This window comes from Bos indicus x Bos taurus, chromosome 29 (genome assembly GCF_003369695.1).
Source record: "Bos indicus x Bos taurus breed Angus x Brahman F1 hybrid chromosome 29, Bos_hybrid_MaternalHap_v2.0, whole genome shotgun sequence".
NCBI classification, from domain to species: domain Eukaryota; kingdom Metazoa; phylum Chordata; class Mammalia; order Artiodactyla; family Bovidae; genus Bos; species Bos indicus x Bos taurus.
The window spans coordinates 531783-556911 of record NC_040104.1 but is presented as its reverse complement, the minus strand read 5'-3'; the positions used below and the strand labels follow the sequence as shown (position 1 = coordinate 556911).

The 25129-nt window shown below is 60.8% G+C and overlaps 1 protein-coding gene across 3 annotated transcripts; it reads right to left on the bottom strand.

Annotated features, from left to right (window-relative positions):
• Positions 1–5861: 5861 nt before the first annotated feature.
• EPS8L2 (EPS8 like 2) lies at positions 5862–24828 on the bottom strand. 3 transcript variants are annotated; one of them, XM_027532598.1, is made up of 21 exons: positions 24480–24828; positions 22188–22248; positions 22028–22083; positions 21192–21256; positions 12556–12717; positions 12045–12194; positions 11880–11959; positions 11662–11804; positions 11512–11582; positions 11230–11356; positions 10984–11072; positions 10698–10772; positions 10309–10457; positions 10086–10215; positions 9863–9975; positions 8416–8521; positions 7698–7811; positions 7364–7433; positions 7075–7255; positions 6827–6959; positions 5862–6755 (listed from the first exon to the last, which is right to left on the bottom strand). In XM_027532598.1, exons 2-21 carry the CDS (start codon positions 22229–22231, stop codon positions 6672–6674), a joined length of 2142 nt encoding a protein of 713 aa, XP_027388399.1. In that variant the 5' UTR covers positions 22232–22248; positions 24480–24828; the 3' UTR covers positions 5862–6671. The 3 variants fall into 3 exon arrangements, with proteins under 3 accessions (XP_027388399.1, XP_027388400.1, XP_027388397.1); XM_027532599.1 differs by having other exon boundaries at positions 22218–22248; XM_027532596.1 differs by lacking the exon at positions 24480–24828 and having other exon boundaries at positions 22218–22252.
• Positions 24829–25129: the final 301 nt, after the last annotated feature.

Genomic DNA, 25129 nt, shown 5'->3' with positions numbered 1-25129 from the left:
CAGACCTGTTTCAGGACCTAATGGAGCTCAGGTTCTTGAGTGTCACTGCACAAAGAATTCAGTGAGAGACAAAGTGACTGAGAGGTAAGAAGTCAGTTTATTCAGAGAGAAACATACTCCACAGCCAGCACATACGTGGGCCTTTGCGGAGGGCTTAACCCTAACCCTAACCCTAACCCTAATCTTTATCCATGGGCATTGGAAACCCCTTGGTTTCTGCACTGAAGCTGTTCCAGCTTTGTCAGTGGCACCCCACTCCAGTACTCTTGCCTGGAGAATCCTGGGGATGGGGGAGCCTGGTGGGCTGCAGTCCATGGGGTGGCTAAGAGTCCGACACGACTAAGCGACTTCTCTTTCACTTTTTGCTTTCCTGCATTGGAGAAGGAAATGGCAACCCACTCGTGTTCTTGCCTGGAGAATCCTGGGGATGGGGGAGCCTGGTGGGCTGCCATCTGTGGGGTCACACAGAGTCGGACACGACTGAAGCGACTTAGCAGCAGCAGCAGCGCTTCTTGAAATGTGGTGTGGTTTGTTTTTATGGGCTGGGTAATTCCATAGGCTAATGAATGGGAGCTGAGCACTGAAGAATTGATGCTTTTGAACTGTGGTGTTGGAGAAGACTCTTGAGAGTCCCTTGGACTGCAGGGAGACCAAACTACTCAATCCTGAAGGAAACCAGTCCTGAATATTCATTGGAAGGACTGATGCTGAAGCTGAAACTCCAATACTTTGGCCACCTGATGCGAAGAACTGACTTACTGGAAAAGACTCTGATGCTGGGAAAGATTGAAGGCAGGAGGAGAAGGGGACGCCTGGAGTGCGTAGCCTATCCCTTCTCCAGGGGATCTTCCTGACCCAGGAATAGAACAGGGGTCTCCTGCATTGCAGGTGGATTCTTTACCAAATGAATCACCAGGAAAGCCCAGCGATAGCGTGAAAGTGAAAGTGGAGTCGCTCAGTCGTGTCCGACTCTCGGCAACCCCAGGGACTGTACCTGCCAGGCTCCTCCACCCATGGGATTTTCCAGGCAAGACTGTTGGAGTGGGGTGCCATTGCCTTCGCTAGGGAACTGTCCCGACCCAGGCTCTAACCCGGGTCTCCCACATCGCAGGCAGACTCTCTACCATCTGGGCCACAAGGGGGTGAACAACCACAGTTGGAGGGGTGGAGCCTCCACGAGAGCCCAAAGAGGGAGGTTCAGAGCGCATCTAGCTTGGCTATCCAGAAGGCTTCCATGTGCCAGGCCCCAAACTCCACAGGGACAGAAGCACCTGTGCTTGGAACTCTCCCAAACCTCAGCCCAAGTATCTCTCCATCTGGCAGTTCTTTCATGCTCTTTAATACCCTTTATGATAAACTAGCCATCTACTACGTAAACCGGCTTCTTGAATTCTGCGAGCGGCTCTAGCAAATCAATCCCATCAGAGGAGGGGGTCGCGGGAAGCCCCGCTCTGTGGTCGCTTGGTCAGAAGCCCAAGCGGACCCCGTCTCTTCACCTCTCCTGTGGCTTCTGCTGCCTCGGCCTCTCCCGCCCCCCACGCCCTGGGGGTGCCCTCTGGGGACATCCCAGACCTCCCCTCACGTCACAGGCGGCACTGGGCCTCCCCCTGCGTCCTGCTCTGTCTGTCTGAGGCGGAAGTGGAGCCTGCACCTTTCCCAGTGGTGGCCGAGTTTGAGTCTCTGCCCAGGGACGCTTGCAGCCCAGCTTGCCCGGGGAACGTGGACACCACCCCTCGCTTTGTCCAGTCCGTCCAGGGCTGCCCAGCTCCCCAGGCTCTGCCCTTTATCATTGGTCTCCTCATAAATTCTGTGTCAGCAGTTCTTAAGCCATTGGGCCTCAGGACACTTTTACACACTTAAAAATTATTAAGGGTCCCAAAGAACTTTTATCTTGTGGGTGTTATCCATCCATATTTACTGTATTAGAAAATAAAACTGTGACAATTTAGAGACCCAAATTTATTCTTCCTTTTGAAATAACAATGACAGACAGTTGCAGAAAACATCAACTTTGCCATTTTCCTCAGCTGATCCTCTAAACTCACTTCTAACCCTCTATGTGCTCACCAATCCTGAACCAATTATGTCTTGAATTTGCCCAATTCTAATCCCAGCTCCAAATCTCAGGCACACCTTACCCTCACCCCCGTAAACCCTGCCAAGACTCTCAAGGTAGCTGAGCCCAAGTAGCTTCATCAACATGTCCCTTTATGGCATTTTGGGGTGCCAGCATTCAACACATAAAGAGCAGGTTTCTATGAAAAAGAAGAGCGGCGTGAATACGTGTCTTTACGAATCTCCCTGACGTCGGGCTTCCCAGCAGCAGCTGGACCTCATCCCCATGCCCACCTTCGTTCTCTTGGGGACACCATCCTGGTCGAAGCATCCAGAGAAAACCCGGCCTCGCCCAGACTCGGAGCTAGAAACCAGGAGCAGGTGAGCGGCCTTTTCGGGTCCTCGAGGAGGTTCTCCCCCGATCGACACTGAACCCCAGCTCAGGGTGTCTCTCCGGGCGGCCACCGTCTGGACGGGGAGCCTACCCCGGGCGCGGCTCACTGGGGCCCCAGGGACTCATGGTCCCTCCCGCTCCAAGGACGGGTCTCTGGCCCCCGTGACTCTGTAACATCACGCGTCGGTTGTTGAAAAATGCGGATTCAGAGCCTCCCTTTCCACGTCCACGTGGGACTCACAGCAGCATCGCACGCTCGGAAAAGGGCCTGTAGGTCGGGGAGCTGCCTCGCTGATGCTGGCAGGCTCCAAAACTCTAATTTCCAGTAGAGAGCTCGAATTTACCATGGCAACAAAGACTGCTGTTTCTCTTGTTTGGGGGCAAACGCCTGCCAAGACCCCAGGTGTGAACAGCACGGCCGGCCCAGCGTGGGTCGGGGTTCACCCGTCGCCCGAGCAAGTGCTGCAGGAGGCTGGCACCCGAGGGCTCTTGCCAAGGGCCCAGACTGGAGTCCGCTGCGTCAGGGGCATTTGCCAGCTCTCCCCAAGGCCCCGGGCTCGCTCGAGCACTTCCTCCCGGGGGTGTGTGTGAGGGGGTCCTGCCATGGCCACACCGGGATCCTCGCCGAGGAGCCAACAGCTTCACCCCCCGGGGCTTCTGCACCATCCGTGCCCACAGGAGCCCAGTGAAAAAGGCAAATCACCCTGTACTAGTTTATGAGGCTGTGGTAACAGAGGACCATAGCCCATAAGGCTTCAACACCGGGAACTCATTGTCTCGAAGTCCTGGAGGCTGGAAGCCCAAGACCAGGTGTCAGCAGCTTGGCTGCGATCTTTGAGGCTCCTCGTGTTGTAGAAGCAGCAGCCTGATCCCCGCCTCTGTCTGCAGGTGACCTTCTCCCTGCATGTCTATGACCAAGTGTCCTCTGTCGATAAGGACAGTAGTCACGTTGGGTCAGCCCATCCTAATGACCCCGCCTTATATGAACTGGGGGATACAGCCCAGCCTGTAACATTCTGCTGTCTTGTTATGTCTAGAGTTCAGGGCCCCCCAGGGGCCTGCGGACCCCGCCCGGGAGGATGCTCTGTAGGGGTCACTACGGAACAGGCCAGGTGCTCTTCAACTTTAATTCTGCCCCTCACGTTAGCCTAGCAATTCCCACAGCAAGCACTTTTGGGGGAGGGTTAATAGGAATCGTTTTTGTTTCTCCACATGGAGCTGTTCTCAGCACCGCCACCCGTGAAGCCGCCCTGCCGAGCACACCTTCCCCCGGTGACAGGCACGCGTTGTGCCTCTACTGTGGTCCCGGCAGCTGACACGGGTGTGAAGACATCTTGCCTCCTGTGCTAATTTTGTGCAGTAACCTTTCAGTGAGTCAAGTATTTTGAAAAAGTCAGAAAGAAATGGAAAAGAAGAATCTCCACCCAAAATGGCATTGGGCCCCACTGGCCTTTTGGCCTGGCCCGAGTCGGGGAGGAGACGGGGCGGGGGGGGGGGGGCGGAACCAGAGGCCCGCGGGCGGGAAGGCGGCCACAAAGACAGCCTGTCCACAGCACAGAGCCGGCCTTGTTGGTGGGGACATCCGTGGGCAGCACAGCTGGGCGGGCACTGCGCGAGACGGCCCGCTCTGCCTGTGGTCAAACCTCCGCAGCCCCCACCCTCCGCCCCAGGCTGTGCCATCAGACCCCACCTCTCCCCTGCGTGACCAGTGTGGGCTGGGGGCCTCCCAGGCTCTGCCCCTCCATGGGGCTCCTGGCAGGGACCCCGGCCCTTGTGCCTTGTCTGTGCCTGCTTCTGGGGCCGAGATCGCCAGGCCCCAGGGAGGGAAGTGCTCAGTTACCCCCTAACCTGGCAGCCCTGCAGAGTGACGCCCTGGGGTAGGAAGCACAGGGATTCCTCGCAGGGACCTCAATAGCTGAGTGACCTGGGCCCTGCATGTGTCTGTCCTTGGGGGACAGGGAGCCCTGCGACCTGAGCAGACCCCTGAGGCGGGGGCACCTCAGAACCAGCAGCTCCTGGTCAGGAAAGGGGGGGGAAAGTCTGCCCAAGAGGCAGGATGGGCCAGAGGGGGCTGTGGCGGGAGGTGGCCTGTGGGGGGAGGAGGGAGGCTGGGCAAGGAGGCAGGTGTAGGTTTTGGGGCTCCCAAGAGACAAGTGACCCAGCCTAGAGGCAGGGTCCCCGAAGTCCAGACCATCCAGCTGATGACAGCGTCTGGCTGGGTGGGGACAGCGGGTGCGCTGGGGGCTGTCCCTCTGACCTCCAGGTCTAGTGTGGACAGCCCTGGGCCAGCAGAGGCCGCGCCAGGAGCCAGGGGCGGCTAGGGTGCTCAGGCCTGCTCAGGGAGGGTCTCAGCCAAGCAGGGGGGCTGGCAGTCCTGGCCCAGTGGGGGCTGTGCTTTCTGATGGGTGGGTGGATGCCCAGTTCTCCCCTCTTCCTCTTGAGCTTCTTGTCTGTGGAATCCTGCCCAGGCATGGGAGCAAGGACACTCCTCTCAAGGCCTGGAGCCGGAGGGAGCACCTTCCTTTCCCAGAAGAGGGCTCCGTGGTGGTCAAGTCTTGATATTGCCCAGAAGGCACCAGACACCCCCAGCTGCCCTTGACCCGGCCGGGCTGAGCCCGACAGACGTGGCCCAGCATGGCCCGACAGAGCTGTGAGTCATCAGGGCTTCTGAAGCCCAGCCCAGCAGGGGCCAGCCCCCTACTACCACCATCTCCCACCCTGAAAGCCATAACCAGCCTCTGTGTCCAAGCGTCCTGTGGTCGCCCACCAGGCAGAGACCCTGGAATCCCGGGGGGTCCTCCCCGGCTCTAGGGGTGCAGGGGCAGGTAGCAGGTGCACGCCCCCTCCTGGCCTGCCGGTTCGCAATGCGCACAATGGCCAGCAGAGGGCACCACAGGCCGTCGCCGAGGGTGGGCCTGGTGTGGTCTCGCCGCCGGCCAGGCGCCCCTTGCACGCCCCTGACCCCTGCCTTCAGGGCCCCCAGTCCCTGCATCGGCCCCACCCTCGCCGGCTGCCTGCCCCGCCCCGCAGGCCCCACGGCCTCTCTGGGGCCCCTCCCGTGGCTTGGGGCTCACCCTCCGAGTCTAGTTTCTAGTTTCGATCTTGACCCCGTGACTCACGCCCCGTCCCTGTTGGAGGTTTGACAGACCTGCTCCCCCGCTCCCATCCGGCCTTCCGGACCTCGGGGCTGGGAGAGCCACGGCCCTGCAGTGGGCGCACAGCCGCAGCTCTCAGGAGTGTCCTCTGGGCCCTCTCGCCCGGGTGTGGAGGGGTGAGCAGCCTCAAGGGAACGTCCCCAGCCCGGCCTGGCCACTGCCTGCCTCTGCCCAGCAATTCTTCCAAACGTGCAATCCCAGGGGGGCTCCAGAACCCACAGCGACCCCAGCGCATCTCCAAGACACAGACACGGGGCTGCTGGGAGACTGAAGTGGTTTAATGGCGTGGATCCCGAGCCTTGGTCACCTCTCCTCCTCGGGGTGTGACCGCAGAGTCCAGGGCTCTGAGACTCACCTCCCACTGCACAGCAGGCCAGGCGGAGCAGGCCTAAGACCGGGTCAGAGGAAGCTCTGAGCGCCTGAGCTACGCGGAGGGCTGGGGACAGGCGTGGGGGGGGGGGGGGGGGCGGCCCGCTGGGGACAGGTGTGGGGCGTTGAGGCGTTCCCAGGGCCAGTCCTCTGGTGAATGGGGTTCAGTCCGTCCTCAATCCTCCAGGCGGTGAAGGAGTGCCCCAGGCACACCCCACTCCTGGGGGGAGCCCCCCAGGCCACCCCAGGAGAGCAGAGCACTGGGTGGGTGCTGAGGCAATCTAGGCCCTCAAGGGGCACCAGCCTGGCCAGCTCAGAGCCAAGGGCAGCGGGGTGGCTGAGGTCTGCTGCCCTCGGCCCGCAGCCGGCCTTTGGGGGGGTGGAGTGCGGGGGCGAGGCCTGAGGAAAGGTCCCTGACAGCTCTGAGGGTTCCTGCGGCCTCGGCCTCGGGAACAGAGGGTACAGGCGGCGCTCCGGGATCAGGGGGCAGGCGGAGGAGGAGCTGGCACCGCCTCGCGGCAAGTTTGGCTGCAGTGAGTGTGGGGGCGGCCCGGGGGGCGTGCGCGGGGGCAGCGCCGAGCCGAGGTCAGGCCCCAGGGGCCCCAGCCAGCGTGACTGTCCATCCGAGTCCTGGGTCCGAAACACGTCCGCGAACAAAAATAACACTCCAGCCGCGGGGCGCGTCCCCAGCCGCAGGCCTAACTGTCCTCCTCTGCGCGCCTCTGGGTCTTGGAATGGAACTTGCTCATGAGCTCCTCCAGCTCCGACCCACCCTGCTGCTTCTGGGGGAGAGGGGACGTCGGTCAGGGTCCCGCCAGCCGCCGTCCCGGCACCGCGGGGCGGACCGGCTCACCTCCAGGAAGGCCTTCTGCACGGTGAGCTGGCTGTACACGCGGGCGCCCTCCTCCCCGCACACCTTCCGCAGCTCGTCCTTGTTGAGAGAGAAGAGCTGTGGGCCGGTCAGGACGCCCAGGTGCTCCACGACCCTGCGGGGCGAGCGCCAGCGTGAGCGCGGCCCCGACCCCGCGCGCCGCGCGCCGCAGGCCTGGGCCTCCCTCCCGGCGCGGACCTCGCCCCACCGCTCACCCCACCCCCGCTCACCGCGCGCTGAAGGCCTTGGCCTCCAGCCAGGCGCGGACCTCGCGGGGCCCGGACGCGTGGGTGAGCGGCGGGGGCGCCGGCTGGCTGCGCTCCGCCCGGAAGGGCCGCGCCGGCTGCGCCCGGATGTTGCTGATCTTCTTCACCAGCTCGTCGTTGACCTCATCCATGTGCTGCATCAGCTCTGCGGGTGTCAGGGGCTCAGACCCGCGCAGCCGGGACGAGGGCTCCCCTCCCCTGCCGCCTCCCGACGGGGTGCGGGCCGCTGGGGTCCAGGGGCCCCATCCCTCACCGTCTTTGTTTCCAGCGAAGCTGGGGGGCAGCTTGTGGGTTGGGCTGGCAGGACCCCAGTATTTCACTCCCTGCAGGGGGAGGGGGGGCAGAGCACGGGGTGGGGACGCCGTTAGGTCAGCTCGGCATCCCTCCCCAGCCCTCTCCCCCCACTCCCCGTTCCTCCCCCCACCCCCAGGACCTGCTCGGAACCCCCACCTTCCCAGCCTTGGCCCAGACCCAGGAGCTTTCATCAGTCCCCGCAGGGAGGGTCCGAGCTGGGTCTTTCGCAACCTCGCCCCGCCCCTGCCCCGCCCCTGCCGACCTGTAGTGGGACGGGGCAGACCTCCCCTCACCTGCTCCTGGGGGACGTCCTCCAGCCGGGTCTCTGCCAGGATGTTGCCCGGCACGTAGCCTGCCTGGCCGCTGCGATTCCGAAGCTTCCACCACTGGTGACCGTCCTCCAGCACCTGCAGCCCCGCATCCCGCCATCGCATCCCGCCATCGCATCCCGCCATCGCCCTGGTCCACAGCTCCCCGCCCCCGCCCAAGCAACGGGGACCAGTGTGGGCTTCGGGGACCACCAGGGGGAGCCCCTCTTTACCAACGGGCCAGAGAGGGTTCTGCAGTCCCCTCTGAGCCAGCCCACGCCCAGTCCCATGATGATGACCACATCCTGGCCCCCGGCCTCCCAGCCTGTTCCCAGTCCCCCTGGGGTGTCCTGAGCCTCTAGCCTGACTGTGGATATAGATCACTCCCGCCCGCGAGCCGCTCCACTTTTTAGTGGGTGGCCTGGATTCAGGACTGGCACGAAATATGGGAAGTGCCTTGAGGGGGCTCCCGGGTAGATGTGAATGACAAGGCTCTGCTGGGTTGGGGGGTTCCTCACCCAGCACAGGGAGAGTCCTCCTTTTTCCTGAGTCCTGCCCAGCTCAGGGGCCCTTGACACCCCTCTGAGATCCCCAAGGGGGATCAGCCAGGCTGTGCTGGGGGTGCCAGGCTGAGGACCCAGAGTGGAGCCCCAGGGCCAGGCAGATGCCTTTTCTGCGACACCCCCCCGTAGCCCCCACTCACCTCCAGGACCTCGTCCCTGAGTACTGACAGCTCGTTGGCGTTGCGGGCCGTGAAGTCATAGAGGACCTTGACGTACTTGGCCATGGCTGGCACAGACTCGTAGCCTCTGTGTGGGACAGGAGGGACTGAGGCCCTGCACTGGGCTGGGGTCTCTCCTCGGCCTGGGGCCGGGCCGGGCACAGCTTCCCAGGTGCGTGGCTGCCTCCTGTCTGCGGCGCAGAGGCTGCGGCTGTCAGCTGGGCTGGAAACTGTGACAGCCCCGTTGCGTCTGGGGCCCCCTGCGTGGGGGGGGGCAGCAGAGGCGGGTGGCACGCGGGGGCCTGTGGGCACAGCAAGGCCCGCCCCAGCCCAGGCCCCCTCAGGAGTCTCCAGGTCCAGCTCCCAGGGGACACAGCGTCAGCTGACCATCGGGGGCCGGGCAGAAGCTTTCAGAGCCACAGCCCCTCTGGCGCTACAGACAGCGCACGGACATGCACCACACGGGGTGTCCCAGCCCCGGGAAGGAGCAGGCCTGCGCCTGTCACCGGTGCTGGGCCATCCCTCCTGGACAGCCTGCTGCTAGGGCACAAGGGCACCGCTCACATGGTGTGGGCTCAGGACCCGGGCACGCGGGGGGTGGGGCTGCGGTGGCTCCTGGGGCCCTGGCTGGGGGTGTGTCAGGATGGGCTCGGGTGGACCAGCCAGAGGCTGGAGATCAAAGGATGAAAATGTTTCTTAAAGGTGACCCTAGGCCAGGGACCAGGGGCATCAGGCTGCTGATGTGGGGTGGAAGGAGGGGCACACTTGTCTAAACATGGATTCCAGCTCCTCCCTTCCTGAAACTGAATCCTGGGGTCTGGGAGGTAAGGTGCTCCCCACACAAGTCCAGACCAGGACTGAGAACAGAGGAGGAGAGGAGGGGAGGAAGGACGGGGACTCCCCGAGGCCCTGGGGCTGGGAGATGTGGTCCATGGAAACGCGTATGGAGTGGGGAGGAAGGCTGTCCCCGTGGGGACCCTAAGCCTCCTCCTGGGGCTCTGAGGCTGGGTCTAAATCAGCCCCGACTGGGTGACTGGGATCGGCGAGACCACTTAAGTCCAGCGGTTTAGTACGCTTCTACAAGTTTCTAAAGCATAAACGTGGAGACACGGGAAAAGGTGACATATCAGGTAGTGGATTTACACGTGCTTTCCACGTTTTCTCAACTGCACACAACAGAGGTGAAAGGAAACGCTGCTCCAGTGCGGAAAAGGCTGGCGGTCGGAACACGCCTCTGGCCGCCATCTGGCGGCAGTGAAGCCACCGCAGTCGTCCAGTCTGTGAACTGCAGCACGCCGGGCTTCCCTGCCCTTCACTATCCCCCAGGCTGCTCAGACTCATGTCCACTGAATCGGTGATGCGGCCCACAGCAGAGCCTCGGTGACTGGAGGGATGAGCGGCGCCCCCCCTCACCCTGAGAGGAGCTTACCTGTGAGTGTGCTGGGAGCTGACCTGGGGGAGGACGTCTCCTGGGGGCGTGGGCTCCGGTACCAGGCCATGCTTCGGGGAGTTTCTAAAGGACGGTCGGCTCACCGGAGCCGGCTGTGGGGAAGGAGGCGCCTAGGTTTGGTGTGCAGCAGGGGCTGAGCCAGGAGGGCGGGCAGTGAGCGGAGGGCGGAGGTGGGGTCGGAAGGGGCTGCAGGAGCTCTGACCTCGTCGCCGGGAGCTGCCAGCCCCTCCACCTCCCAGGGGGCCTCCTGCAGCACGTCCAGGGGTGGCTCCCAGCCACTGTGGAACCTGGGCACGTATGGGGGCGCCTGCGGCTCCCGTGGCCACTCAGAGCTGGGGCGGAAGGGCCTGGGGTGAGCTGCGCCCGCTGACCGAGCCAACCCCGCTCAGGACCCCATCCTGGTGTGCCCCGTGCAGCTGCCCTACCGGGGGCGTGTCCAGGTCTCCCCCAGGGATTCCCACAGTGCCATCTCCTTGGGGACCAGGTGGCCACGCAGGAAGCCCACAGCGTCGCGGGACAGCAGGGGCCTGGACACAGAGCGAGCAATGTTCGGGCCACCGCAAGTGCTGACGATCTGGGGGGCACAGCAGGGGTCAGAGGGGGCTGCTGGTCGATTCCCCCCTCCCCCAACCCCTCCCCCACTCCCCTACCCTCATCTCCCAACCCCTCTATCCCCAGCAGAGCTACAGGCTGGCCCACTGTGTCTGCAGCTCTGAGCGTGGATGCCAGCCCCAGCCAACTGCCCAACGTGGGCACCTGCTTCTCCCAGTCACCAGCAAGCCCCCAGGTCCCCGCTTCCCCCAGCCCCAGGCACCAGGTCCAGAGGTCCGAAGAGGAAGTGCACCAGCTCAGCCGCGCTGGGATTCTCGATGTGCTTCTGCAGCTTGGCCTGGGGGAGGGGAGCGGGCACACGGGTGGGGGAGGGGAGCAGACGCGCGGGTCGGGGGGAGGGGAGCGGACACACGGGTGGGGCGGAGGGGCGCGGGCACACGGGTGGTGAGGGGAGCGGGCACACGGATGTGGGGGGAGGTGGCACCGCGGGCAAGCGGGGCCCCATCCCCCACGTCAGCTCGGCGGGACGGGGCGGTCCTTGCCCTCACCAGCAGGTTGAAGGCCAGTTTAGTCTTCTGGAAACAGTCCACAAACTCAGCCTCCGAGGGGGGCCGCGCCCGTAGCGTGAGGACGCCCTCTGGACGGGGGCCGGACGTTAGCCTGGCTGGCCCGCTGTCGCCGTGCCCGGTGGGTCTGGCCTCAGCCTGAGGCTGCCCGCCAGCTCGGCCGCACCTTCCCCGCTCAGGGGTCACTCTGCCCCCCGCCCCGCCCCCGCGCCCGCCCCGGCCCCGCACCTGCCGGCCCCTTCTTCCCCTTCTTCTTTCCCTTCTTGCGCTGGTTCAGCTGCTTGAAGGCCTCCGCCGCCTTCTGCAGCCGCGCCACGAACCACTCAATGTCGTCCAGGGCGCAGTTGAGGATTTGCTGGGGTCAGATTAGGGCAGGGGTCAACCTCAGGCGGCCCGACCCGCCGCAGACACCCCCACCTGCTGCCTCTTGGCCCCCGGGCCGGGGGAGGGTGTGGTTGGGGGGCTGGTCGAGGGGCCCGGAGTGCCTGGGGCGCCCCGCGCGAGACCCACCGTCTCCTTCTCAATCCTCTGCGCCAGCGCGGCCCGCGGCTCCTCCTCCAGCGACTCGCGGCGGCGGAGGCCTGCAGGGGGCAGAGCTGCGGCTGACCGGCCCGCCGCCCGCCTCTGCTGCCGCCCCCAGCCCCGCCCCGCGGGGCCCACCTAGCTCTCCCAGCGGCGTCAGCAGGCCCACTCGGTTCTTGGTGGAAGGGGAGTCCCCGCCGAAGCGCTGGAAGGGGATGGGGGCCGGGCCCGGGGCCGCGGGCAGGATCGACCGCCGCTGCCGGATCTTCTCCATGTGGCCCCTGAGGCGGACGAGGGGCGGCTCAGCCCGGTGCAGCCCCGCCCAGGCCCGCCGCCCCAGTCCCCCGAGCCCCTACTTGAGGGTCTGCGGCCGCATCTTCTTGCCCAGGCGGCAGTCAGCCAGCGCGCTCTCGATGTCCTCCTGCACGAGCTCCGCCTGCGGGGTGGGGGCGGGGGGCGTCAGGCCGGCTCTGAGGCGGGACGCGGGCCCCCTCCCCGCGAGCCCACGGCCGCCCGCCTACCTCCACCTCGTCGCAGTGGAAGAAGTGGACGTCGGGCTTGCTCTGGTCCGCGTCCTGGCACACGAGCAGCAGCACGGACGGGTAGCGCAGCTGGTTGAGCACCGTCTGGCTGTGCCGCACGCTGGGCAGAGGGAAGTTCTCCAGCTCCTCCTGGGGGACAGGAGGCCGGGACCGGCTCACGGGGGCGGGCCCAGGGAGGGGGCGCCACGGACACGGGCTGACTGGCCAGGCCTGTGGCCTTCACGCCACGGACACGGCCCAGAAGGGACCGGCGCAAAGACGCGGCCGGCACCGGCCAGGTCCACACCGCTCGCCCGCCTCGGTCCAGCCCCGGAGGGCTCTGGCGAGGGGGGCGTGGCCCTGTGGGCGTGGCTCCCCTGACTCCAGCCCGGCCGGGTCCTCCTGCCCTCTGCCCTCCGCCTTCAGGTCCCACAGACAGGCCCAGCGCGCCTGGGTCGCTGCCGCCACCCGCCTGGCAGGACCAGCCCGCGCCCTCCTCCCGCCGAGGTACCTGCGACTCCATATCCAGCAGTCGCAGCGACTGGTCGTTGACCTGCAGCAGCATCTCCTGTGTCCAGATCTTCTCCTTGGAGCTCAGCTGCACCAGCTTCCGGATGGCGTCTTCCACAGACGTGATGGCCTCACTCTTGTCCATGATGAACGTAGCCAGGTGCTGGGCGGGTGGGCAGGGTGTCACCCTGGGTGCAGCCCTCCTGGTGTCAAGGGCCAAGGGGCTGTGCCTTGGGGTCTGAGGGGGCCACGCCAACCCTGGGGGTCTGAGGGGGAACAGCCCTGACCTGGGGGTCTGAAGAGACAAAGCCCCACCTTGGGGCTGTCTGTGGAGGCCACAGACAGGCTCCGGTGAACCCCTTAGCAGCCCTGCATACATCCCCCCCAGCCTCGTCCGCCCGTGGCTCGGGGATGCAGGCCCCCTGGTCCCCTGCAGCCGGGCGGGGCCTCCACCCCTGCTGTCTCTGCCCACCTGGCTGCTCCCAACTCACTCTTCCTTCCAGACGCTCCTGGGGCGCTTTCCTCCTTGACTGCCCAGCCACAGCCTCCCTGTCACCACCTCCCTGACCTGCCCTTTTGTTTATCGTCCTCAGATTTATGTGGGGTACCACGCGCTTCTCTGCCGCCTGCCTGCTGTCTCCCGTGACAAGGCCGGGCCCACGGCAGGCCCCGGGGAGCGTGTAGGGAGGGAGTGAGCAGCCCACAGGGGCCCCCGGCTGGCCAGCCCTGCCCAGCCCCTCCTCTCTCTGGAAGCCTGGCTCAGGTGCCTTGTCCTCCCAGGAGCCCCCGAGTGTCTGTGCCAACCTTTGCTGAATTCAGGAAATGGTGCTGAGACAGCTGGGTGAACACTGACATAAACTCTTAAGCAGGCAAGGCTTAGCCACAGAACTGGATGCGTGAAGGGTGACTTCACATAACCTCAGAAAGGCTTCTCCCCTGGGGGACTTTGCTAAGCCAGGAAGAAAACCCAGATACTCAGAAGATCAGGACTTCCCTGTGGCTAAGGCTGCGCTGCCGCTGCAGGGGCCACAGGTTCGATCCCTGCTTGGGGAGCTAGGATTCCACGTGCCACGCAGCATGGCCACAAGGAAAAAAAAAAAGGAAATAAAAAGACAAAACCCATAAATTTGACCTAAAAAAACATTCTGCTTGTGAAAAACATACCACATACAAAGTTCTAAAAAAGTGAGAAAACACAAAATAATAGCTATAATAGATTTGATGCAGACTAATTTTTTTAAAATAGAAAAAGATCGATCTGTATTACAATGATAGTTCTTACTTTGTTAAGAGCTCTGTCTTGTTTAATAATTAAGGACACCAACAGTAAATGAATAAATAATGAAAGCATACGTAAATAAGTATAAAAGATTAACGGCCCGATTGAAAAATTGACACAAGGCATGGACAGGGAGTCTACAGGGAAATAGACATGGAGGAACCCTTTGGTTAGAAAATTATATGCCGGGGACCCCCCTGGCAGGCCACTGGTTAGGACTCTGAGCTCTGACTGCCGAGGATCCAGTCCCTGGTCTGGGAACTTAGATCCCACAAGCTACATGGTGCAGCCAAAAAACAAAAGAAGAAAATTTTATGCAGACTCGTTCAATACCAGAATTGCAGATTGAAGCCTCATGAGACTATTCCTTTAAGAATGAGTTTCCCCCATTCGGTTGCTCTTGTGGGCGACGCTGGCCAGTTAAGATGTGGAGAAAGGGGGCCTCGCCTGGCAGCTCCGGGAGGAGTTGGTGACACCGGGCCGGGCCAGGGGCTTCCCTCTCATGTCTCCACCCAGGCAGCCTGCACATGTGCAGCTGCGAGGCCGCTCCCCGCACAACTCAGAGGCTGGGCTACAGGGCCACGGGCAGCTTAGAGAGGGAGCAGAAACACGCAGAGACTGTCAGGCAGCCAGTCTGTCTGCTAAGCATACCAAGCATACCGCCCGTGCGTTCCGATCCCCTGAAGACACAGCCTGTGTCCTCTGACACAGTAGGGTTAAATCAGCAATCAATACCAGACTCACCTGTGAAACCTGCTAACCAGAAATTGAGCAACATCTTTCTAAATTACTCTGGGTCCACATGTGTGGAAACTGAACAACACACTTCCAGACAGCAAGTGAGTGAAAGGGAATCAATCACCAGGAAAATAAAATACCTGGTGACCGAGGAGAACAGACAGGAAATGTACCCAAACTTACGGGATGTAGCAAAGGCAGCGCTAGAGGGAACTCACGCCCATAAATGTTTACATTGTTAAATGCTTAAAAAGAAGAAAAATCTAAACAACCCATGGGCCAAAGAAGTCACAAGGAAAAGTAGAAAATATTCCAAGTTGCATCAAGGTGGACAGGGTTAGAGATTATCACAGTCAGTGACGTAAGGCAGACAACTGTCTTATGATGTCACTCATACAGGACTTCCCTGTAGCTCAAGTGGTAAAGAACCTGCCTGCGAAGGAGACCAGGGTTCAGTCTCTGGGTCGGGAAGATCCTCTGGAGGAGGGAATGGCAACACACTCCAGTGTTCTTGCCTGGAGAATTCCATGGACTGAGGGACCTGGTGGGTACAGTTCGTGGGGCCTCGAAGAGTCGGACACGACTGAGTGACTAACACACATCACTCATATGTGGAATCTAATTTTAAAATACGATACAAATGAGCTTACTCACAAAACAGAAACAGACCCACAGATTTCAGAAACAAGCTACGGTTACCAAAGGCAATAGTAATGGTCTGAGCATTCTTCTTAAGAAACTAGAAAATGACAACCAAATGAAACCCTGTGGGACTTCCCTGGTGGCCCAGTGGCTAAGACTCTGCAGGGGCGGGTGTTCAATCCCTGGTCAGGGAACCAGATTCAGTGAAGACGGAAGACCCCACATGCTGTCGCTAAGGCCTCTCACAGCCGCGAAAATAAAAAAGGAAACCAGAGCAAGTGGGAAAAAGGGAATCACAGCCGCAGAAATAAATGTTAAAAAAGGAGACCAGAGCAAGTGGGAAGAAGGAAATTAAGAGCAGAAATCAACAAACTAGTAAAACAAACAGAAAAATCAACAAAGCCCAAGGCTGGTTCTGAAAGGATTGATGTAATTGATAAACACTTAGCAAGACTGATCAAGACAAAAATAGAGAAAACACAAATGATCAATAACCAGAAGGAAGGAGGGGACATAACTAGAGATCGTACAGGCACAAAAGTGAATTCATAATAAAAGAAACCTTGCCAGAAAGAAAACTGTATATTCAGGGCCTCACAGGTGAATCCTAACAAATACTTAAAGGAAGAAGTCACAACCTTCCATTAACTGTTTCTGAGGACGAGAGGAGCAGCAACATCGCTCCACTCATCTTATAAGGCCAACATAATTCTGATACCAAAACCTACTAAGGGCTTTGCAGGAAGAGAAAACTATAGACCAATGTTCTAATAAAAGTGCAAAAAATCCTTAACAAAATATTAGCAAATTAGTCTTGCCAACACATAAAAAAGATAATAAACCATTAATAAATGAAATGTATCCTAGAAATGCAAGGCTGGTTCAACATTTTAAAAAAACAGAGTGATTCAAGACTTCCTAGTGGTCTGGTAACCAGTTAAGAGCCTGCTTGCCAAAGCAGGGGACACAGGTTGCATCCCTGTTCCAGGAAGATCCCACATACCAAGGGGCAGCTAAGCCCATGTGCCCCCACTACTGAACCCGAGTGCCTCAGCCCGTGCTCTGCAACGAGAGAAGGCATTACAATGAGAGGAAGCCCATGTGCAGCACAGCAGACCCAACGCAGCCAAAAAACCCAAAAACCCAGCACGATTCATACATTAACAGGATGGCAAGGACATCTCAATTGAGGAAGCACTTGATAAAATTTGACAACTTTCATGATAAAAACTCTCAGCAAACAAAACAATGGAAAGGAACTTTCCCATTCTCGTAAAGGCTGTCCACAGAAACAGGCAGCTTATAAAACAGGGAATTCTGAGTATTTTCTTCTAGACTGGACACAGGCAAGGATGCCCAGTATCGTTATTGTGGAGCACTATCCTGAGGGTTCTAGCAAGAGCAATAAAGTAAGAAAGACGAAATGGTTAAAATTAAGAACTTAAGTACTGTATTTTCAGACAAAACGACTCATAAAAAATCCAATGAATCTACGAGCAGTTCCTGAAACAAATAGATGAGTTCAGCGAACTCTTAGGATACTCAATCACTTTACAAAATTCAATTGTACAAGACAAAGGCTACAAGACAACTGGAAAATTAAATTAAAAAATGATATAATTTATAACAGTATATAAAAATCAAACACCTAAGGAGTGTTTTAACAAAGAGCTGTGAGACCTCTGTAGTAAAAAATCACAAAAAAGGCCTGAGAGAAATTAGAGAAGACCTTTAAGTGAAGAGGCGCCATGTTTATGGGTGGGAAAGACACAATGTTAAGTCTCCCTAAACTGATCCTTGGACTTGACTCAGTGCAAATCAAAATTCTAGCAGGCTTCTGCGGGGAGGGGTGAAAATGGACAGTTTGATTCTAAAATGTAAATGCAAGCCCAAAGAACTTAGAATAGTGAAGAAAACCTTAAAGAAAAAGAACAAAATTGCCTGGTTTCAAGATGGTTAATAAGCTAGGAAGAGGTAAAATTGTATGAAGCACAGAGAATCCAGGAACAGACCCATCCAGACCCAAATAGTCGATCTTTGACAAAGGCGCCAAAGTGATTATGAGGGAGAAAAAATAGCTTCCTTGTAACTGCACTTCCCTACAGGGAATGTTAGCCTTGAGTCTCAAACCAAAAAATGAATTTAAAATGGATTATAGCTCTAAAAGGTGGAAGTGGTGACAGAATCCCTCTTCATGGGCTCTAAAATCACTGCAGATGGTGACTGCAGTCATGAAACTAGAAGATGATTACTCCTTGGCAAGAAAGCTATGACAAACCTAGGCAGTGTGTTAAAAAGCAAAGACATCATTTTGCCGATGTCTGTATGGTCAAGGCTGTGGTCTTTCTAGTAGTCATGTACAGATGTGAGAGCAGGACCATAAAGAAGGCTGAGCACCTAAGAATTGATGCTTTCAAACTGTGGTGTTGGAGAAGACTCTTGAGAGTCCCTTGGACAGCACGGAGATCAAACCAGTCAATCTTAAAGGAAATCAACCCTGAATACTCATTGGAAGGACTGACACAGAAGCTGAAGCTCCAATACTCTGGCCACCTGATGTGAAGAACTGACTCAATGGAAAAGACCCTGCTGCTGGGAAGGACTGTGGGCAGGAGGAGAAGGGGACAGCAGAGGATGAGATGGTTGGATGGCATCACCAATGCAATGGATATGAACTTGGGTAAACTCCAGGAGATGGAGAGGGACAGGGAAGCCTGACGTGCTGTGGTCCCTGGGTCTCGAAGAGTCAGACGGGACTTGGAGACTGAGCAACAGCAACACAGACCTAAATGTAACAGCCTCGACTACAAAGTGGGGCTTTCCACGTGGGGCTAGTGGGAGAGTCTGCCTGCCAGTGCAGGAGACGCAAGAGGCCTGGGTTGGATCCCTGAATCGGGAAGATCTCAGCCCGTGGGGTCACAAAGAGTTGGACATAACTGAAGCGACTTTAGCACACACACACACTACAAAGTATCTAGAAGAAAATGCAAGACGTTTTCAGAGCCTTGGGTCAAGCAATGACCGAAGCAAGTAAGACTTCTCAAGCTCCCCAAAGCAACCCGACCATGAAAGAAAAAAATGGATGTGACTGGAAGTCATCAAAATTAAACATTTCTACCCGCTTCAACACAGTTAATGCATGTGCATTGACAAGCCAGACTGGGAGGAGGTATTTCTTATCCATACACCTTTAGCTGAATGCGAAGGACCCCCCACTGTTCAATAAGGAGCCCATACATCTGACGTGGACACAGGCAGCTCCCCACGAAGGTCCAGGGGCCAGGCGGGGCTTTGGACCTGGAGAACTCTTCCGTACACACAGCATCTTTGAAATAAGTTTACCAAGCAGAAGAGCAAAGATGCTCGTAAACTCTAACGAATTCAGTTTTAGACGATTCTCAAAAACGCGGAACTGCAGGAATGGAGGGTGGGGGCGGCTGCAGCCACAAAGGACAGAGCTGTCCAGTGTCCTGGGCACGCTGGTGCAGAACCTCACGCTCCAACCCCCGAGGCCAGCTTCACAGGCTGCTGCTGCTGCTAAGTCACTTCAATCGTGTCCGACTCTACGCAACCCAACAGATGGCAGCCCACCAACTCCCCCCATCCCTGGGATTCTCCAGGCAAGAACACTGGAGTGGGTTGCCATTGCCTTCTCCACACAGTGTGTTAGTGTGGAATAAAGAAACAAATCCACAAGCCTTGGGCGCCCCCTCCCATTGCCAGGGTCGGTCTGATCGTGTCACCACCTCTCTCAGCTTCAGTTTCCTCATCTGGGTGGTGGTTTAGTCACTAAGTCGTGTCCGACTCTTTGCAACCCCATGGACTATAGCCCACTAGGCTCCTCTGTCCGTGGGATTTTCCAGGCAAGAATACTGGAGCGGGTTGACATTTCCTTCTCTAGGGAATCTTCCTGACCCAGGGATGGAACCCATAGACCCGCATCTCCTACAGGCAGATTCTTTCACTTCTGAACCACCAGGGAATGCAGGCGGGGCCACAAATCACCCACTTCCTCAGCCCTGCTGGCTGCCGAGTGGGCAGAAGAGGTGTCCTGAGCTGGGGTCCTTCACAGGCTGCTGCTGCTGCTGCTAAGTGTCCGACTCTGTGCGACCCCATAGACAGCAGCCCACCAGGCTCCCCTGTCGCTGGGATTCTCCAGGCAAGAACACTGGAGTGGGCTGCCATTTCCTTCTCCAATGCATAAAAATAAAAAGTGAAAGTGAAGTTGTTCAGTCGTGTCCGACCCTCAGCGACCCCATGGACTGCAGCCTACCAGGCTCCTCCGTCCATGGGATTTTCCAGGCAAGAGTACTGGAGTGGGGTTCCATTGCCTTCTCCGCCTTCACAGGCTAGTTTGGACTAAAATCTAGGAGAAGGGCTGGGAGGCCCCAGTGACCAGGTGGCTCCTCACCAGGAGGGCAAAGTCCCTCTGCGGAGGGCTGCCTTGGGTGCTGAGCCAGCAGCAGGCAGGAGCTGGCTGAACAGAGGCCTCCTGGGCAGGCTGGCACAAGGGGCTGATCACAGCACAGCCCCGGGCAAGAGCCCCAGGACCCCCTTGGCTCAGTGGACCCGCTCTCTAGACAAGAAGGCTGAGGCTCAGAAAGCAGTGACTCCCATGGCTTCTGGGGCATGGAGGGTTCTCTGGGGAGGAAAGTATTTACCTTCCTGCTCCAGGGTCTCCCCCACCTTCCTGTTCCAGGTCCCCCCACCTTCCTGTTCCAGGTCCCCCCACCTTCCTGCTCCAGGACCCCCCACCTTCCTGCTCCAGGACCCCCCTACCTTCCTGCTCCAGGGTCCCCCCACCTTCCTGCTCTGGGGTTCCCCCACCTTCCTCCTCCAGGACCCCCCACCTTTCTGCTCCAGGATCTCCCACCTTCCTGCTCCAGGATCCCACCCTCACCTTCCTGCTCCAGGGTCCCCCACTTTCCTGCTCCAGGACCCCACCCTCACCTTCCTGCTTCAGGATCCCCCACCTTCCTGCTCTAGGACCCCACCCTCACCTTCCTGCTCCAGGACCCCCACACCTTCCTGCTCCAGGACTCCCCCACCTTCCTGCTCCAAGGTCCCCCCACCTTCCTGCTCTGGGGTTCCCCCACCTTCCTGCTCCAGGACCCCCCACCTTCCTGCTCCAGGACCCCCCACCTTCCTGCTCCAGGATCTCCCACCTTCCTGCTCCAGGACCCCACCCTCACGTTCCTGCTCCAGGACCCCCCACCTTCCTGCTCCAGGATCTCCCACCTTCCTGCTCCAGGACCCCACCCTCACGTTCCTGCTCCAGGACTCCCCCACCTTTCTGCTCCAGGACCCCACTCTCACCTTCCTGCTCCAGGGTCCCCCCACCTTCCTGCTCCGGGTCCCCCCCACCTTCCTGCTATGGGGTCCCCCACCTTCCTGCTCCAGGTACCCCCCTTCCTCCCTCCTCATCCTTTCCCAGCCCTCTTGTCCTACAGGTTTGGACAGTGACCAGGAACCAGGAACTTGCCAGCTGCCAGGAACAGGAAGGTCATTTAAAAAACATGTTTCCTGGGTTCTAAGTGTGAATTAAAACTGACCCGGGAGCAAAGGCCTCCTGAGCTGTCAGCTGGTCTAGAGCTGTCAGATGGTGTGGTCGCCCATCTTTCCCAGCTCCATGGGAGTGGCTGTCAAGGCCCCCAGGAGGAGCTCAGAAGCGAGTCTGACGGCTCCACCCTCCCGCTCCAGCCTCCGCTGTGGGGCCAGGAGAACAGTTTCCTCCCGACTGGGCCCTCCGTCTGAGGGCTGCAGGGGCACCCAGAGCCCATCCTCTCCCTGACGCAGCCCCAGGGCTCCTGCACCTCTCACACTGGGAGCTCCCCGGACGGGAAGGGGGCTCCCCACTTGCTGGGAGCTCAGAATGTGGCCTGCTGCCGGACCACGCCTCCCGGGGCCTCCGTTTCCCTACTGGCATGGGGACTCGGGCGTACAGAGCAGAGGAGCGCCCTGTGGGGTGGGGGGCTCACCTGGACGTGGTACTGGGAGGTCTCGTGCATGATGACGTTGGAGTTGGAGTACTTCTTTCTCTGCTCTGTACAGGAGACACTGTCATTCGGCCCAACAGGCAGGACCCGGGCAGGGCCGAGGGGAGGCCAGAGCGCAGGCTGCCTGTGGGCCCCTCATGACCACCAGGACGGACGTGGGCACACAGAATAGGGGGTGGCCTCTCCTGGCAGAACCTGGGGCTCCCTCTGTCCACAGGAGGGATCCCCAGCTCAGCGAGGTGAAGGCACGGCTGTGCCCAGGTCTGCCCTGGAGCGGGTGTAGGAGGCTCAGCCTCTCCCCGAGGAGGCCCCAGGCCCACCTGCCTGGGGAGGGGTCTCGTCCAGGCCTTGCCCTGATTCCAAGAGCTGCCAGAGACCATCTCCCTGCCCTTCCCAGGGCTCCTTGCTTCCCAGGGCCTGCATGACTGGGGGAAGGTCAGAGCTGGGGAGGGGGCTGGCCAGGCCCCGCCCTCCGGGAGCAGACACCTGGCACTCAGCCCAGCAGGAGCCCCAGCACCCCCCCTCCGGAGGATCGGGTGGCAGAGAGGAGCGCAGAGAATCAATATTGATGCTCCCTGAATTATTCCTAAGGCCTCTCCCCTTACCGGCCCACTGCGGGAGGGCTGTTCCGTGGCCAGAGTTTGGGGGCGGGGCCTGAGCACCTGTTGGTTGGTTTGGGCCCAGGGGCCTCCTCTGGGGGCCCAGGCTGATCTGCCTTCCCCGGTGGGGGCCTGGCACAGCCCTGGGGGGGGCCGTAGGGGAGACCCTCCCCGCCCTGCCGAGCTGTCCCCAGCCTCCTGTTCTTACACCTCACTCACCAAACAGGTCCTTCGCACTCATCTTGGGCACACCGTCAGGCCGGCCCAGGCTGCCACTGCAGGGGAGGGGTTGGTGAGGGTGGGGCCATGCCACACCCTCCCTTGGGATGGCTAGGCGGGTGGAGGTGTTGAGGGGTGGGCGGGTGGGGCGGGGGCTCACTTGGCGGCACCCGGGCAACAGCTCACGGACCCTGATTGGCTCATGGTGTCCTCGACGGTGGCTGGCGGGAAGAGGGCAGACCTCAGTGTGGCCGGAGTCCAGGGCTTGGTGCCCGGCCCACACCTGAGTGGACAGGGGAATCAAGCGACCCCTCGGCCGGACCTGGCCGGGGCCCTGCCGCTCCCATGCGGGGCCTGGGTCTCCTCCTCCCCACTCCCCAGGCCAGGGCCTGGCCAGATTCCGCAGGGTGCCTGGGCAGGTGGTCCTCAGGGAGCAGAGCCCAGCCTTCTGGACACAGCAGGCCCAGTCCTGCTCCACGTCCCGGCTGGTGCTCAGGGGCCCCCAGGGCGTGCCAGCAGGGGAGCCCCAGCCCCAGAGGCTGTCTGGGGTAGAGTTTTGAGGAAGATGTCCCAGGGCTCTGCAGGGGCCTCAGGGGAAGCAGGCACCTTCCAAGCAGAGGGAATAGCAAGTTTAAAGGTCCTGAGGCAGGTCAGAGCCTGGCAAGGCAGCAGAGCTGAGGCGAGAGCCTGGCGAAGCAGGCAGGGGCCTAGGGGCACAGAGCCACCCCTGGGTGCCAAGCACAGCCTGGCATCCCTGGGCCAGAATGACATGCCCTGTGGGATTGTGTGCTCCGTGGGGACACCGGGCCCACACTTGCACCCAGCAGGTGTCACCGGTGACACCATCCATCTGTGGCTTTAGTGTTAGGGGCCTGCAGGGTCGGGTCACAAGCCAGGGGTGCTGGCATCCAGGGCAGGGACTGCCTAAGACTTTCTGGCTTGACCAGGTTCTACCTACAGAGAAGCTCCCAAGAGGGTTGAGGGACTGGGGGCTTCAGGTCACCCCCCCGCCCCACATCCCCAGGGTCTGGACTTGGCAAGATTCCTCTGCCCATCTGTCTGTGGAGAATGTTCGGAATGCTTCTGACCTCAGTAGGTGAACCGGAGTGTTTGCTTAGTGGGACTCCTGGCGGGCTGAGCTGAGGGTGCTGGGCACGTGTCTCCAATACACACACACACACACCCCTGGGTGAAACCCAGGCCTGTGGGCGGACACCTGGGTTGTTCTCTGACTCCCTGGGGTGGGGTGGGGGGCTCAGGGCTGGCCAGGAAGGTGATTCTAGGCGCTGGCATCTGGGCTGGGGAGCAGCTGGGGGAGGGGCTGCCTACAGGGCGGGAGTGGGGAGCACGGGCTTCGGCCGGCTGGGGTGGGGCCGGCACTGGCCCTGAGGGCCGCAGGCTGCACTTCGGTTGCACTGTGGCCATTTTCCGGGTGCACAGGGATGACCGCATATTGTGCCGGTCAGGCCTGGAGGGGAGGAGGCCCCAGCAGGGCAGGGAGGGCGGAGGGACCAGCTCCAAGTTCAAATTCCAGCTCCCAGAAGAGTGACCTTGGGGAGGAGTCAGCTTGAGGCCAGGGAGCCAGGTGGGGCCCTGGGACGGGGGAGCCCCTCCGGCTGGGCTGTGCCCAGGTCTGGACGCTGCGGGTACTGCTGGGCGGGGCAGGAGCCACTGCTGCCATGGGCAAGGCTGGAGCAGAGTAGGGGTCCCGGGGTCAGCTGCCCTAGCGGAGGCCAGGGCGGAGGAGTCGCCCGCCAGGCCCTGCCTCCCAGCAGAGCTGGGGCTGACTATGTGGGGGCAGGGACACAGGTGGTCAGTGGGCACTTCAGAAGCCCGGGAGCCCTGTCCGCGGACCTCCCCTGCCATGGCAGACACCTGAGACACAGGGGCTGCCCAGGCCAGGCCAGCACAACCCAGACTGGAGGCACATGGGCCGCACCGCGGGGCCCCTAGCTCCCCCTGCCCTCCACCTCCCACACCCCAGACTTGACCGAGTGCCTGACCCTGGACTGGGGCTCACTCCCCGGCTCCCACACCCAGGAAGCCAGCCCCAAAGGAGCCCCCAGCCTGCCCGGCATCGGGTCGGGGGGCGGGGTCCGAGGCCTTTGAGGGGCAGGAGAACCCCCTCAACACCTTCTTCACTGGAGGAGGGGCTTCCTCCTACTGAGCCCAAGGTTGGGAGGGGCTGTCTGACTCAGAAGCCACTGGCTTACAAACATCCCCAGCTCACGGCGCCGCCCCAGAACCAGACGGGGCAGGCCAGGCCGCAGGCCCCGCTCCTGGCCGCCAGCCCAGGGAAAGCCCGCGGACCCCGCGCGGCCCAGCCCGGCCTGTAGACCCAGGCGGAGCCCCGCGTCGTGCCGCCACCTGGGGAAACCGAGGCCCGGGGACCCGCCGTCCGTCGCTCCAGCGCCGAGCCGGTGAGGGCTCCGAGCGGGGTCGGGGCGCTCACCTGCTCTTCTCGCAGCCCCGCTCCTGGCCGTCCGTCCGCTGGTCCCTTCGTCCGCGCGTCCGCCTGCCCGTCTGTCGGTGCCTGGCTCGGAAGGAGGGAGGGGCGCGCGGAGGGGCCGGGGCGGGGCGCGGGGAGGAACCTGAGCGGCAGGTTAGTCACCTCGAGCGGGCTGGCCCTAGGCAGGGGCGGGGGCACGCGAATGCCCCGCCCCACGAGCCCCCGGGACAGTGCCCCCACCACACACGCCCTACCTGCGCAAACCCCGCCCGGAGAGCCGGGCCGCCGGTGGGCGCGCGGGCGGGGCCGCGAGCCCGTCCCTCGCAGAGGGGTGCGCAGGAGGGCGTACCTTGACGTTTCGACGTCCTGCCGGCAGGCCGAGCTGCCTGCGGATCCCCGGGGAGGGCAGACGTGCCCCTGCTAGGTGCCCCCAGCCTCAGGGCCCCAGGACTCGGGACCGAGGCCCATTCTCTTCGCGGGGTGCCCCTCTGGTCTGGAGGGGGCGCCAGTCTCCAAGATAGGGCCATTGGCCAGAGACCCTGCAGTCCTGTGCCCTGAGCCGGTCAGGTGGGGGGTGGAGAGGCGTCCTCCTAAAGTCTTTCTGCACGCTGCCCAGCCCAGGTGGGCACTCCGTGAGGGGTGGGGTTGTTCCT